This window comes from Theobroma cacao, chromosome 3 (assembly GCF_053813885.1).
Source record: "Theobroma cacao isolate CCN51 chromosome 3, ASM5381388v1, whole genome shotgun sequence".
Classification (NCBI taxonomy): Eukaryota; Viridiplantae; Streptophyta; class Magnoliopsida; order Malvales; family Malvaceae; genus Theobroma; species Theobroma cacao.
In genome coordinates, this window is record NC_142641.1 from 2,406,317 (window position 1) to 2,423,228 (window position 16,912).

The 16,912-nt window shown below is 28.3% G+C and overlaps 1 protein-coding gene and 1 pseudogene across 1 annotated transcript; both read left to right on the forward strand.

The window, feature by feature from the left end:
* The first annotated feature begins 2,388 nt into the window (after positions 1-2,388).
* On the forward strand, positions 2,389-5,715 carry LOC18604100 (cytochrome P450 CYP736A12 pseudogene; annotated as a pseudogene).
* Positions 5,716-12,313: 6,598 nt separating this feature from the next.
* On the forward strand, positions 12,314-16,078 carry LOC18604101 (cytochrome P450 CYP736A12-like). The gene is made up of 2 exons (XM_018118024.2): positions 12,314-13,082; positions 15,197-16,078. The coding sequence occupies exons 1-2, from the start codon at positions 12,324-12,326 to the stop codon at positions 16,043-16,045; spliced, it is 1,608 nt and encodes a 535-aa protein (XP_017973513.2). The 5' UTR covers positions 12,314-12,323; the 3' UTR covers positions 16,046-16,078.
* Positions 16,079-16,912: the final 834 nt, after the last annotated feature.

A 16,912-nucleotide genomic window follows, 5' to 3' on the forward strand; every position in this document is an offset into this window, starting at 1 on the left:
TTTAAAAGATTTAAAAATAATATCACTATTTTTAAAAAATAAAAAAACAATTTTTTTCTCTCTCCAAGTCTCTGTCACCGAATCTCCTCCCTTTCTTCCCTTGTTTTTTCTTCTCCTATTCTTCCTCCCTTAACAATAATAAGTCCAAAACCATAAATTTTTAATTTTGATTCTTGAAGATAGTATTTATTTTACTTTCTTCTTGGTTTAATTCTTAATATTTATTTCACTCCTCTTTTTTAAATTACTTCCAAAAACTGAAAAAGGATTTAATATTTTCATCTTGATTTGCTACGTAAGGGCTTGCCTTGAAGTATGTTGAATGAAATGGATAAATATATGGAGGAAAATTGGAAATGGTAGAAAGAAAAACAATTGAAAAACCTAAAGAAATATAATTGTCTTCATGGAAGATATAAAATCAGTAAGCCATACAAAATTTTTCATATGAGTCTTCACATTTGAATCCAAGCAAGAAATAGATCAATCTAGACATATGAATCCTATCTGATTTGGATTTGCTAATGGCGTGATTAGTTGGAAGTATCATACTTGTGCAAAAAAAAAAAAAAAGAATTTAGGGTTTTGGATCTATAGTTGTTAAGGAAAGGAGAAGAGGAGATTGGGTAAAAGAGATTTGGAGAGAGATAAAAAATTTGTTTTTTTTTTTAAATTAATAATATCTATTTTTTTAATAAAGTGATATCATTTGATGTTTTGACTTTGTATAAAACATATACACTATAGTACATCAAATATAAATCTTTAAAACATTTTTTGACTCCAATTTAATGCTTTTTTTTAAAGTATATTTATTATCAATAAGCAACATGCCATCCAAAGTCTTTTAAGTGTGTGCTAAAGATTTCAACTGACATGAGATATCAGCTTGTGCAAGAAGAGAAGAAAAAAATATTGCAAACCAAGGGAAACTGCTTCGTAGTGTTCTTTGCAATTTCCTTTCCTAGCCTGAGCTAACAAAAACTTCATAGTGTTCTTTGCAATTTCCTTTCCTAGCCTGAGTTAACAAAAACTCTCTAACCCTTATCCTAAAGACCTATGGCGTTCCCCGGAAAAACATAGCTGTCTTTACTCAAGGACAGTTCCAAATACAAACAGAACCACACACAAAGGGTATAAGAAACCAAACAAAAATCAAGCAAATCAAAAAGTCCTGGAATCATTAATTGTCCATCATTCAAGAATTTGCTTGCCATTTCAGCCAGCCACTAAAGATCAAATCAAACCAATTTCATGCTTCTTAATAGTGGCCACAACCCACAAGGGGTTCATCTCATCTTCTCCAAATAAAAAGAAAAAAAAAACAAAATCATCTTATTATTAATGCCCGAAACCATGCTGCTTAGCATGGCCACGTTCCAATTCATTAATTTGCTGGATGAATCTATTGTTGACACATGCATTTCAAGCTTTTTAGGTATTGGCTTTTCCAAGGACAGAGCTAATCAAACTTTATTGGAGGAGCCAAATACGGAAAAATGAAGATTAAAAATTTTAAAAGTTTAATATGTTAAATTCAATTAATAATAAAAATATTGATAATAGAAATATAAAATTATAATTTGTAAAATATAAATAGTTAAAAATGATATATAAGATTAATAATTTTTACTTATATAATCAAAATTATTTAAATATTATATATTCAAAATAATTTTATTTCAATTAAATATAAAACGTAAAACATACAAAAAAAATATAATCAAGTTAATTTCTTCTTACATAATCAAGATTAATAAAAAATGATATATTTATGAAATTTTAAATAATGATATAATACTATAACTTATATTAAGAACTATATAATAATTTATTAATTTTTAAAAATTAAAATCATAAAAAATAAAATCTACGTAACATAAAAATAAAAAAAAAACATGACAAGTAAAAGGTAGATACCATATATTACATAACCAAAAAGAAAGAAAAAGAATATAGTTAATGATTTGTAGAAATTTAAAAAAGAAATTTTATAAAAACTTATAACATACAAACAAATAAAATAAAAATAAATAATAATAATAGTACTATAAATTAAAAAAAATTAAAATGAAGTGAGATATGTAAAATTATTTTATTATTATTAATTTATATTAATTATTAAATAAAAATTATTCTGAAAAGGTCATTAATAGAATATATAAAAAAATTTAAAAATTATTATATGTTCTGCAAAAATTTTAAAAAGCCCCCCCCCGCCCCCCACCCCAAACCATCACGTAAGGAGGCTCTGCCCCTGGCCCTTTCCCGGCCACACTACCAACGAGTACCCCACCCACATGTCTCCTTCAACATTAGCCTTACTTCTTATCCTCCTCGGAACTCTCTGTTCCTTTATCTACATCTCTCGATCAAACCAACTCAAAAATGGCCGGAAACTTCCTCCTGGTCCCCGCCCTTGCCGGTAATCGGTAACCTCCATCTACAAGGAAAGCTTCCACACAGGGGCGGAGCCTCCTTATGTGATGGGGGGCCATAAACTTTTAAAATTTTTTTCATAATATATAAAATTTTTTAAATCTTTTTATATATTTTATTACTAACTCCTTCAAAATAATATTTTATTTAATAATTAATATAAATAATAAATAATAAAATAATTTCACTTATCTCACTCAATTTTAAATTTTTTTAATTTATATTATTATTATTTATATTTATATTTATTTATTTATTTCATTTTTATTCTATTTGTTCATATGTTATAAGTTTCTATAAATATTATTTTCTAAATTTTTACAAACCATTAACTATATTATTTTTTTTTGTTATGTAATCTTTTATATTTATCTTCTATTTATGATGTTTTTCTTTTTTATATTACATAAATTTTATTTTTTATGATTTTAATTTTTAAAAATTAATAAATTATTATATAATTTTCAAATATATGTTATAGTATAATATTGTTACTTAAAATTTCATTAACGTATCATTTTTTTTATTAATTTTGATTATGTAAAAAAAAATTAACTGGAGTATTTTTTTTATATACTTTATATTATATGTTTAGTTAAAATAAAATTCTCTTAAATATATAATATTAAATAATTTTTATTATATACAAAAATTATTAATTTTATATATTATTTTTAATTATTTATATTTTAACAAATTATAATTTTATATTTAATTTTATCTTTTTATTGTTAATATTTTTATTATTAATTAAATTTAATATTTTAATATTTTAAAATTTTTAATTCTTATTCAATTGTATTTGACTCTTTTAATAAAATTTGACTAATCCTACCCTGTTTCCACTCCAAAGCCTTCACCATCTAGCCTAAAGATATGACCCCATCATGTCAATAAGGCTAGGCTATGTAACCCACAATCGTGGCATCATCACCTCAAGCAGCCGAACTATTCCTTAAGACCCATGACGTTGGTTTTGCAAGCAGGCCCAAAGTCCAATCCTCTTGTCGTACGGTGCGAAGGGCTTTACTTTTACCGAGTACGGTTCCTATTGGAGAACTGCTCCGAAATGGTGTACTCTACACCTTCTCATTGGTTCGAAAGTTGAATACTTTGCCCCAATAAGGAAGGCGGAGCTGGGGTCGATGGTTGAAACGGTGAAGAAGGCAGCGGCAGCAGGTGAGACGTTGGACATTAGCGGAAAGGTAGGTGAGGTTATCGAAGACATCATGTATAAGATGATTTTTGGGCGCCCCTCCAATTCTGAGGATGACAATTTGAACTTGAAACTGCTGATTAAAGAGATCTCGCGCTTAGCGGGAGCTTTCAATTTGTCGGATTTCGTACCTTGTCTTGCTCCACTTGACCTTCAGGTAATCTCTATTCTTTTCTCCATTATTGTTTACTATTATTTTCTCAATGTCTCTTTCATTCGTATTGACACTTGATAATGGAATACTCATTTCGAGAAATGGTCAATTTGAGCGGGTTAGATATTATCTGGAAGAGTTAGATATTATCGAGCTTCTCGATGATGACTATTCCGAGCAGATAAGATGGATTGTCCGGGGTCCACTAATGGTTCATGTCACATCAACTATTAAAAAAATGTTCAATTTTAATATTTGTGAAATTTTGTTATTATTCTATTTTTAAAAAAATTCATTACTCATATTTATTACGACTTAAAGTCTTAAACTAACCTTCATCCTGAAAAAATATTTGACTTGGAAAAATTTTGAAATGAAAAAAAAATGAGCACGTACACCTACTTGACTCAAGTCAGGTGTAGACATATTTTTTAGGCTCAAGCTTAGGAATATTATTATATTATTAATACATAATATTTTTATTTTATTTTAATTTAAAATATCAAAATATTAATATTAATATTAATATTAATAATAATAAATTTAAATTTGAGTTTAGATATTCAAGGCATAACCACAACTAGTGCGATTCATGAACACCTTTTTAGGACAACTCTCCTTATGGAATTAGAACAAATACACACAAAAACATAAATAAATGTGCATCCGATTATAAAATCTAGATAAGGTCAAAATTTTTAGGACAAATTCGTGAAGTTCTTTATTAATAAACAAAAAAATTAAATTAAATTTGAAAATCTAAATAGATAGATTAAAAGATCTAATTATATAGGTAAAATATACAAAATTTGAAGTTTTTTTTGACTTAAAGAATAGATTATCTTTTTCTTCTTTTGCCTAGTTTATATGAATACTGTCTTATATGAGATGCATGTACGTGTGTTGATATATTTTTCATTGTTTAAAAAAAAACCCAATTAAATAGAAAAAATAACAAATGTGTTTTACTTTCACTTTGAAAATTAAATGTAATGATGAATTAATATAATTAATTACTTCCATTCTCAAGGATTAGCATGAAAGCTAAAGAAGGTGAGTAAGATACTCGACAAATTCATGGAGAAAATAATTGATGAACATGAACAAGCAGCTGGGAGTAATCCTGAGGAGCAAAAACCTCATAGAATTTTCGTTCATGTGATGGTTTCATTGTTGGATAAACCCATGAATCCCCATGAAAAAGAGCAAGATTTCATAATTGACAAAACAAACATCAAAGCCATAATGTTAGACATGATTTCAGGTGCATTAGAGACTTCAGCTATAGCCATTGAGTGGGCATTATCAGAACTCCTTAGGCATCCTCGAGTGATGTTTGGTCTCCAACAAGAGTTGAAAATTGTGGTCGGCAGGAGTAGGATGGTAGAAGAGTCGGATCTACCACCGTTAACTTATTTGGCTATGGTTGTCAAAGAAAGTCTAAGGCTGCATCCCATTGGGCCGCTCCTAATCCCCCATAAGTCCATGGAAGATATTATGATTGATGGATATTTTATACCAAAGAAGTCACGAATCATAGTAAATACTTGGTCGATAGGGCGAGACCCTGATGTATGGTCAAACAATGCTGAAGAGTTCTTTCCAGAGAGATTCATCGATAGCAATATCGACCTTCGAGGACAAGATTTCCAACTCATCCCATTCGGATCAGGTCGTAGAGGATGCCCTGGAATGCAATTAGGCCTAATCACAATTCGCCTAGTGTCAGCGCAATTGGTACATTGCTTTGACTGGGAGTTGCCTGTTGAACTGGACATGAGCGAAAAATTTGGCCTCTCAATGCCAAGGGCGAATCCTTTTTTAGTGAAGGCAACTTATCGTTACTTGATAATAGAATGTAAAATAAATAGGAAAAAAAGAATCTAACTGTATATGTTCTTTTTTTTGCCTAAACAAGTTCATTTTATTAATAATGATAAAATTAATGGCTACAAGCCTCAGAGTTCAAATGGTTTAATTGGAATAAAAGAAAGTCACTTGAAAGCACCCAAAAGTCAATGTCCAGTCGGGCAAAAAAACAGAGTCACTAGAACAGGTAAGGGTGACACATCCCTCTAGACAAAAGATCAACAGTAGCAACAATGAGAATGTACAATCATTAAAACATCCCCTCATCGATATATCAACGGCACATGCATTAGAAGAATTTACAGAACACATTCACAAGAGAACATTATCAACACAAAATCTCTGAGGGTGAGAATACAACATCAGTGTCGAAATTAGGCCTCCCAACACTTGCAGTCTTCGAGCATGCTGTGGCAGTCTGCGAGCAAGGAGGTTTGCTGTTTTGCAACTTCTTTTTTTTTTTTTTTGTATTTTCATAGAATTTTCATTCTAACAAAACCAATAACAAAATTGATGAGAAAAAAATGGGTTACAAAAATTAACATAAATATTTTTAAAATGATGTGGTCATTTAAGTGGTTTTTATATTATTATTTTATTATTTATTTAAATGAAATCACATATGATGATCAATTACACTTTTAATAAATTTAATAATTAAATTAAGATAAATTAAAATTTGATAAACAAAACGAGAAAAGAGATATAAATTTGATAACAATCTATGAAATTTAATCGTGCACTACTAGTAAAAAAACTCAATAGATTTTGGGTATCAAAGGATGGATTTATATTTGATACACAAACAGCCTATAGCTTTTATACACTGTCAGGGCATAATATGGTGCTACCAAAAGTCAGCTTTACCATAAAGCTACCATAGCCCTTGTTTTAAATCTCAATTTTTTATGGACCTCATAGTTTTATAATAATATAATTAATTATATTAAAAATATATAAAAATTAAAATAATTAATAATATATTTCTTAAATTAAGTGCCTAACTAATATCTATTTTCTCTTGCTTCACACATCTTATCAATTATCAACTATTTATCTCATTTTCTATTAAAAATATTTAAAAGTTAAGATAATTAATAAAATGATATATTCTCTCACTTATCTAATTATATGTCTAATAAATCTCTATTTTTTATCATTTTTCAATTCCTACAATACTATTAATTCTCAATTATTTTTCATATTTTCAATCAACGGTAATATGTATTTAATAATCTCCAACTAACAATAAATTTTTGGATAAAATACCCTCACCCTTTAATTTTTTATCAAAATTTCAATGGGTCTATTAGTTTTTAAAATGGACACTTTGTCCTAGAAAAATATTGTCCGCTAGACACATAGGTCTAGTCGTTAGTCAACGGTTAGTTTTTTCATTAGATTGATGACGTGGTCATATTAAAATGATAATTTTACCTTTTACTAATTTTAAAAATTATTATTATATAATTTTATTAATTTATTATTATTATTATTATATATTAATTTAAAAAATAGGAGGGAGATCGGTACTCTCTTTTCTTGGAGAGTTAGGGAGCACCGTATTTTTTTATATATATTTTTAAATATAATAATAATTTTTTAAATTAATAAAGAAAAAAGAACATTTTAGTCATTTCATAGCCTTTGTTAATAGTGTTTACACTTTCTAGGTGAGTGTTCATTTCAAAAACTAATGGATTTTTTTAGAATTTCGATTAAAACTTAAGGATGTGAGGTATTTTGCCCTTATTTTTTTTAATTTCAATTAAAAAAGTCTCATTTGAATATTTAGACATTTTAAGCCTTTAAGATTATTGAGTTGCCCTAGTGCACATCACTAAGAAATAAATTTATAACTTTAAAGGATTTCAAAATAAATATTATTATTTTAAAAAAATAAGAAAAAAAATTCTCTCTTAAACTCCCTTACATCCAATCTCTTCCTCCCCTTCCCTTGTTCTTTTTTCTCCTATTCTTCCTCCCTTAACAATAATGAGTCCAAAACCGTAAATTTTTAATTTTGATTCTTGATATTTATTTCACTCTTCTTTTTTAAATTACTTCCAAAAAATAAAACTGGATTTAATACTTTCATCTCAGTTTGTTCAATAATGGCTTGCCTTGAAATATGTTGAATAAAATGGATAAATATATTGAAGGCAATTGGAAAAAGTAAAAAGAAAAACAACTAAAAATTCTAAAGAAATATAATTGTCTTATGAAAGATATAAAGTTAACAAGTCATACAAAAATTTCACGTGTCTTCATCTTTGAATCCAAGCAAGAAATAGATCAATTTGTACATATGAATACTAATCAATTAGGATTTGCTAATGCAATGATTGGTTGTTGTGGCACGAGGATATTGTAGGTATCATACTCGTGTAACCAATTCATTTGATAGGTTTAATCAAAAAATCAATTGTGTTAAAAAATAAAAAAAATTTAGGGTTTTGGATCTATGGTTGAGGGAAGGAGAGAAGGAAATTGAGATTGATATTTTTTTTTAATTTTTAAAAGTAATTAATAATATTTATTTTTAAATATCTTAACATTATAAATTTATTTTTTTAATAAAATAACATCATTTGATATTTTAACAGTGTATAAAAAATATACACTATCAATACATCAAATATATATAAACACTGTCAAGACATCATTTGAAACATTTTTTGAATGCTTCTTAACATTAACCACGTGGGTTCATCTCATCTTCTCTAAATAAAAAGAAAAAATAACAAAATCATCTTATTAATTAGTGCCCGAAAGCATAAGCTCGTTAATTTACTGGATAAATCTGATTTTGACACATGCTTTTCAAGCTTCTAGGTACTGCCCTTTCCCAACCACACATTGACGAGTCCCCTGCCCACATGTCTCCTTCAGCATTAGCCTTACTTCTTATCCTCCTCGGAACTCTCTGTTCCTTTATCTACGTCTCTCGACCAAAACGCCTCAAAAATGGCCGGAAACTTCCTCCCGGTCCGCGCCCCCTGCCGGTAATCGGTAACCTCCATCTGCTAGGAAAGCTTCCACACCTAAATCTTCACCATCTAGCCAAAAGATATGGCCCCATCATGTTATTAAGGCTAGGCTATGTACCCACAATCGTGGTATCATCACCTCAAGCCGCCGAACTATTCCTCAAGACCCATGACGTTGTTTTTGCAAGCAGGCCCAAAGTCCAAGCCTCGGAATACTTGTCGTTCGGTGGGAAAGGCATGGGTTTTACCGAGTACGGTTCCTACTGGCGAACTGTTCGGAAATGGTGTACTCTACACCTTCTCAGTGGTGTAGATATTTTTAAAATGATGTGGTCATTTAAGTGGTTTTTATATTATTATTTTATTATTTATTTAAATGAAATCAGATATGATGATCAGTTACACTTTTAAAAATTTAGTAATTAAATTAAGATAAATTAAAATTTGATAAGCAAAACGAGAAAAGAGATATAAATTTGATAACAATCTATGAAACTTAATTGAGCACTACCGATACAAAAACTCAATAGATTGTTGGTATCAAAGCATGGATTTATATTTGATACACCAATAGCCTATAGTTTTCATAAACTGTCAAGGCATAATATGGTGCAACCCAAAGCCGGCTTTACCATAAAGCCACCATAGCCTTTGTTTTAAATCTCAATTTTTTATGGATCTCATAATTTTATAATAATATAATTAATTATATTAAAGATATATAAAAATTAAAATAATTAATAAAATATTTCTTAAATTAAGTGCCTAACAAATATCTATATTCTCTCGCTTCGCACATCTTATTAATTATCAACTATTTATCTCATTTTCTATTAAAAATATGTAAAAGTTAAAACAATTAATAAAATGATATATTCTCTCACTTCTTTAATTATGTGTCTAATAAATCTTTATTTTTTATCACTTTTCAATTTTTACAATGCTATCAATGCTCAATTATTTTTCATATTTTCAATCAACGGTAATATGTATTTAATAATCTCCAACTAATAATGAATTTTTGAGTAAAATACCCCCACCTCCTAAATTTTAATCGAAATTTCAAATAAATCTATTAGTTTTTAAAATAGATACTTCATTTCAGAAAAATATCTTCCACTGGATACATAAATTCAACTGTTAGTCAACCGTTAGTTTTTTCGTTAGATTGATGATGTGGTCATATTGAAATGATAATTTTACCCTTTACTAATTATAAAAATTACTATTATATAATTTTTATTAATTTGTTATTATTTTTTAATTAATTTAAAAAATAAGAGGGAGATCGGTAAAATTTATAAATTTTATTCATAATTATAAAATATATAATTTTTATAAATTTATAAATTTTAACAATAATGAATCCAAAACCCCAAATTTTTAATTTTGAGTCTTGAAGATAATATTTATTTCACTCTTCTTCTTAGTTTAATTCTTAATATTTATTTCACTCTTCTTTTTTAAATTACTTCTAAAAAATGAAAATGGATTTAATACTTTCATGTCAGTTTGTTCAACAATGGCTTGCCTTGAAAAATGGTTGAGAAAAGGAGATTGAGATTGATATTTTTTTAATTTTTAAAAATAATTAGTAATATTTATTTTTAAACTCCTTAAAATTATAAATTTATTTTTTAATGAGATAGCATCATTTGATATCTTAACAGTGTATAGAAAATATACTCTAGCAGTGCATTAAATATATATATAAACACTGTCAAGACATCATTTGAAACATTTTTCGAATGCTTCTTAACATTAACCACATGGGTTCATCTCATCTTCTCTAAATAAAAAGAATAAATAACAAAATCATCTATAACACAAGTAAAAGAAATCCTTAAAAAGGGCTTCCAAGTTTAGCCACGTTGTGACTTTTTTTGGATGACATCTGTTCAGAATATATTTAATATTATTTTATTTGTTTTTTTTTTTAAAGTTGATGAATTTCATTAATAGAAAAACAAAGATAAGTTCCTTAGATACAAAAACAAAGCACACTATGCCTTGATCATCATATCATCTCAAAATTATGTTGACAACCTGCCCAAGAGAAGCCATCAAAAAATAGATCACCAAAAACAAACATCCCTATCATCAATTTATAGACAGAAGAAGATTCAACCCCAGCATAAAGCCATAAAGTCATACCAAAATCCCCCTGCTCAGTAATTCATTCTAGATCAATAAAAAACAGGTTGCAATCCAATCTAAAATTCTGAAATCTAGATCACACGTCTTTACAAGTAATCACAGCATCTCATTCAAAAGACTCCATATCATCTTAGTATTATTTGATTTGTAGAGGATGCATGTGTGGTATTTTCTTTTTATGCTCACTAAAACCAACTCACACTCTGGCTTTCATTCAATTGAGTCCTACTCCAGAAAACATCAATAGGCAAGGAAGCAAAATAAAAGCCACTCCAAAAGAAAAAGCCCAAAAAAAGTGAAAAAAACTTGCACCTCCAGAGGAACGGTGGCTAGGTCTTGTTAGAAAGAGAGGAAATTGGCGGTAGAAAGAAGGGGAAGAGAAGAAAAGAAGAAAATGGGAAAGGGAAAGAAAGAGGGAGTTGTTGCCGAAAATGCCCAGTTCGGCATAGGCGACGGCATCAGGGGCCAAGTTCGGGAGAAAGGGTTTAGAGAAACGGGTTGGTTGCTAGGGTCAGTGGGAGAAGAAGAAGAAGAGAGCAAAAACGAAGAAAAGGGAAAGGGGTTGCCAGCTACGTTTAGGGAAAATCAAAACCACGTCGTTTTATGGATACAAGAAGAAGAAAAAGAAGAAGTGGGTTGGATTCACTCAAGCCCTAACCGATGCAATTTTAGATTTAGTCAATTTATTTTATTTATATAATTCTTTTTTATCTATAAATTAAATTTATAAAATTACGGATAAAAAAAATTAAACTATTTTTTTATGAGTAATAAAAAATAAAACAGTTTATTGAATGAAGTTAACAATGACTCATTAAAATTATCGGGGATCCCAAAATTATTTTCACAAGGTGGATTAATTCTAAATAAATATAAAAGTATAAGATAAAAAAATAATAATTAAAATTAAAGAAAATTCATAAAATTTCATAATTAAAATTAAAAAATTTTAATATGAGTTATTAATATGCATTTTATTTTGACTTTCAAAAGAAATATTCATTTTATTTTAATCATTTTATTATATAACTTATGTAGCTTTTTTTTTGCTACCCATATAAATTATGTAGCTTATGAATAATAACTTTCAATAAATTAAATTTTCTTAATTTTAATTTTATTTTACTATTGGAATCATCATAATTAACAAAATATGATTATATTAATATTAATATATATTAAGATATAAAAAATAAATATTTTTAAAAATTATTTAAATAAAAATTTTTACTTAGTAAGACATAGGAAAATCTTTTTAAAATATCAATTTTTTAAAATAATAAGCTTTAATTTATTATGATTACTATTATTTATAATTTTTTTCAAATTTAAAATTACTTTTTAATTATTATTATTTTATTTATAATATTATGAAATTTAAAATTATTCTTTATTAAAAAAATTAACCCCATGCAAAGCGGGGCACCACTCTAGTCTTATTAATTAGTGCCCGAAAGCAGAAGTTCATTAATTTACTGGATAAATCTAATATTGACACATGCTTTTCAAGCTTTTAGGTACTGCCCTTTCCCAACCACACACTGACGATTCCCCTACCCACATGTCTCCTTCAACATTAGCCTTACTTCTTATCCTCCTCGGAACTCTCTGTTCCTTTATCTACATCTCTCGGCCAAAACAACTCAAAAATGGCCGGAAACATCCTCCCGGTCCCCGGCCCTTGCCGGTAATCGGTAACCTCCATCTGCTAGGAAAGCTTCCACACCTAAATCTTCACCATCTAGCCAAAAGATATGGCCACATCATGTTATTAAGGCTAGGCTATGTACCTACAATCGTGGTATCATCACCTCAAGCCGCCGAACTATTCCTCAAGACCCATGACGTTGTTTTTGCAAGCAGGCCCAAAGTCCAAGCCTGTGAATACTTGTCTTACGGTGGGAAAGGCATGGGCTTCACCGAGTACGGTTCCTACTGGCGAACTGTTCGGAAATGGTGTACTCTACACCTTCTCAGTGGTTCGAAAGTTGAATACTTTGCCCCATTAAGGAAGGCGGAGCTGGGGTCGATGGTTGAAACGGTAAAGAAGGCAGCGGCAGCAGGTGAGACGGTGGACATTAGCGGAAAGGTAGGTGAGGTTATCGAAGACATCATGTATAAGATGATTTTTGGGCGCCCCTCCAATTCTGAGGATGACAATATCAACTTGAAACTGCTGATTAAAGAGATCTCGCGCTTAGCGGGAGCTTTCAATTTGTCGGATTTCGTACCTTGTCTTGCTCCACTTGACCTTCAGGTAATCTCTATTCTTTTCTCCATTATTGTTTACTATTATTTTCTCAATGGCTCTTTCATTCGTATTGACACTTGATAATGGAATAGTCATTTCGAGAAATGGTCAATTTGAGGGGGTGGTTAGATATTATCTGGAACAGTTAGGTATTATCGAGCTTCTGATAATGACTATTCCGAACAGATAAGAATAAGAAAAATGATTTGACAAAATTACACCACACAATTTCAAAAATTAGTCCATAAGATGGATTGCCCGGTGTCAACCATTAATTCATGTCACATCAACTATTAAATAAAATACTCAATTTTAATATATCTGCAACTTGGTTATTATTCTATTATTTTTATAAAAAAAGCATTAGTCATTTTTTTTACGACTTATAGCATGTTTAGTTGCCGTTCCCCCTCTATTCCTTAAGAACATATATTCTTTTGTTTGGTTCCTACGTGCTTCAAGGAATAATCATACTTTTAGAATAGTTATTCCCTAAACTAAGTTAAAATTAAAGAATAGTTAAAACCAACACTCCTCATAGTATTAGTTATTCCTTACTTAAGAAATAGCTTCAAAAAATTACAAAGATTAAAATATCATTTATAAGTTTAAAAAATTACATATTATATATTATAAAAAAATAATATTTAAAATTTAAAAATTAATTAAAATTGTTAATATTTGAACCATAATAATATTTAAATTATAAATAAAATATTACTATTTTAAAATATTAATAATTAAATTATATATAAAATATTAATATTTAAATTATCAATTATTAATATTATTATAAAAAAGTTTAAATTTATAATAATATATTATAAAAATATATTTTTTATTTAAAAATTAATTACAATTATTAATATTTTAATCATAATATCATTTATATTATAAGTAAAATATTAACATTTAAATGATCAATTATTAATAATTCAAATTAATTATAAATTATTAATGTTTAAATAAAAGATTAGTATTTAAATTATAAATTATAAATATTTTAAATAAATTATTAAAAAATAATATTTTAAAATAAAATAAAAATAAATAATCATAATAACATTAAATTATAAATAAAATATTAATATTTAAATTCTCAAGTATTAATATTTTAAATAAATTATAAATTATTAATATTTAAAAATAATATAAAATAAAAATAAATAATCATATATATAATAAAAGATATTTTTACCTTTTTGTCGTCTATTCTTTTTTTATTTCAAAGTTATTTTTACCAATCAAACACTACAATAAGCCATAATAACTATTCCTAACCTATTCTATTCGTCGTACCAACCTACATAATAATTATTTTATTATGTTCTCATTTTATTCTATTTTCATGTAATAACTATTCTATTTTATTTCTATCTATTTCGCTAACCAAACGTAACCTTAAAGTTTTAAACTAATCTTCATCCCAAAAAAATATTTGACTTGGAAAAAAATTAAAATGAAAAAAAAATGAGCCTGTAGACTTGCTTGACTCAAGTCAGGTCTAAACATATTTTTTAGGCGTAAGCTTAGGAATATTATTATATTATTAATACATAATATTTTTATTTCATTTTAATTTAAAATATCAAAATATTAATATTTATATTAATAATAAAAAATTCAAGTTTGAGTTTAGATTTTCAAGGTATAACTATAACTAGTGCGATTCATGAACACCTTTTTAGGACAACTCTCCTTATGGAATTAGAACAAACACACACACACAAAAACATAAATAAATGTGCATCCGATTATGAAATCTAGATAAGGTAAAATATTTTAAGTTAAATTTGTGAAGTTCTTTATTAAAAACAAAAAAAATTAAATTAAATTTGAAAATCTAAATAGATAGATTGAAAGATCTAATTATATAGGTAAAATATACAAAATTTGAAGTATGTTTTTTTGAATTAAAGAATAGATTATCTTTTTCTTCTTTTACTTATTTTATACGGATATTGTCTTATATGAGATGCAAGTACGTGTGTTGATATATTTTTCATTGTTTACAAAAAAAAAAAACCAATTAGAAAGAAAAAATGACATCAGTGTTCTGCTTTCACTTTGAAAATTAATTGTAATGATGAATTAATATAATTAACTACATCCATTCTCAGGGATTAGCACAAAAGCAGAAGAGGATAAGTAAGATCCTTGACAAATTCTTGGAGAAAATAATTGATGAACATGAGCAAGCAGTTGGGAGTAATCCTGAGGAGCAAAAACCTCATAGAAATTTCGTTCATGTGATGGTTTCATTGTTGAATAAACCCATGAATCCCCATGATGAAGAGCAAGAATACATAATTGATAGAACAAACATCAAAGCCATAATGCTAGAAATGATTGCAGCTGGATTAGAAAGTTCAGCTGCAGCCATTGAGTGGGCATTATCAGAACTCCTAAAGCATCCTCGAGTGATGTTTAGCCTTCAACAAGAGTTGGAAACTGTGGTCGGAAGGAATAGAATGGTAGAAGAGTCGGATCTACCACAATTAACTTATTTGGATATGGTTGTCAAAGAAAGTCTAAGGCTGCATCCGGTTGGGCCGCTCCTAATCCCCCATGAGTCCATGGAAGATATCACGATTGATGGATATTTTATACCAAAGAAGTCACGAATCATAGTAAATGCTTGGTCGATGGGGCGAGACCCTGATGTATGGTCAAACAATGCTGAAGAGTTCTTTCCAGAGAGATTCATCGATAGCAATATCGACCTTCGAGGACAAGATTTCCAACTCATCCCATTCGGATCAGGTCGTAGAGGATGCCCTGGAATGCAGTTAGGCCTAATCACAATTCGCCTAGTTTTAGCTCAATTCGTACATTGCTTTGACTGGGAGTTGCCAGATGGCATGTTGCCTGTTCAATTGGACATGAGCGAAAATTTTGGCCTCTCAATGTCAAGGGCGAATCCTTTGTTAGTGAAGGCAACTTATCGTTTACTTGATAATAGACTGTAAACTAAATAGGAAAAAAAGAATCTAACTTATTAAGTTTTTTTTTCCTCAAACAAGTTTATTTTATTAATAATGATAAAATTAATGGCTACAAGCCTCCTAGTTCAAATGGTTAAATTGGAATAAAAGAAAGTCACTTGAAAGCACCCAAAAATCAATGTCCAGTCGGGCGAAAAAACAGAGTCACTAGAACAGGTAAGGGTTACACATCGTCTGGACAAAAGATCGACAGTAGCATCTATGTGAATGTACAACCATTAAAACATTCCCTCATCGATATATCAACGGCACATGCATTAAAAGAATATACAGAATACATTCACAAGCGAACATTATCAACACAAAATCTCCGAGGGTGAGAATACAACATTGTGTTGAAATCAGGCCTCTCAATGTTTGCAGTCTTTGAGCATGTTGTGGCAGTCTGCGAGCAAGGAGTTTTGCTGTTTTTCAATTTTCTTTTTTTTTTTTTTTCTATTTTCATAGAATTTTCATTCTAACAAAACCAATAACAAAAATGATGAGAAAAAAATGGGTTACAAAAATTAACATAAATACTTTTAAAATGATATGTCATTTAAGTGAATTTTGTATTATTATTTTATTATTTATTTAAATGAAATCACATATGATGATTAGTTACACTTTTAAAAAATTTAATAATTAAATTAAGGTAAATTAAAATTTGATAAACCAAACGAGAAAAGAGATATAAATTTGATAACAATCTGTGAAACTTAATCGAGCACTACCAGTAAAAAAACTCAATAGATTTTTGGTATCAAAGTATGGATTTATATTTGATACACCAATAGCCTATAGTTTTCATACATTATTAGGGCATAATGTGGTGCTACCCTAGCTTTACCA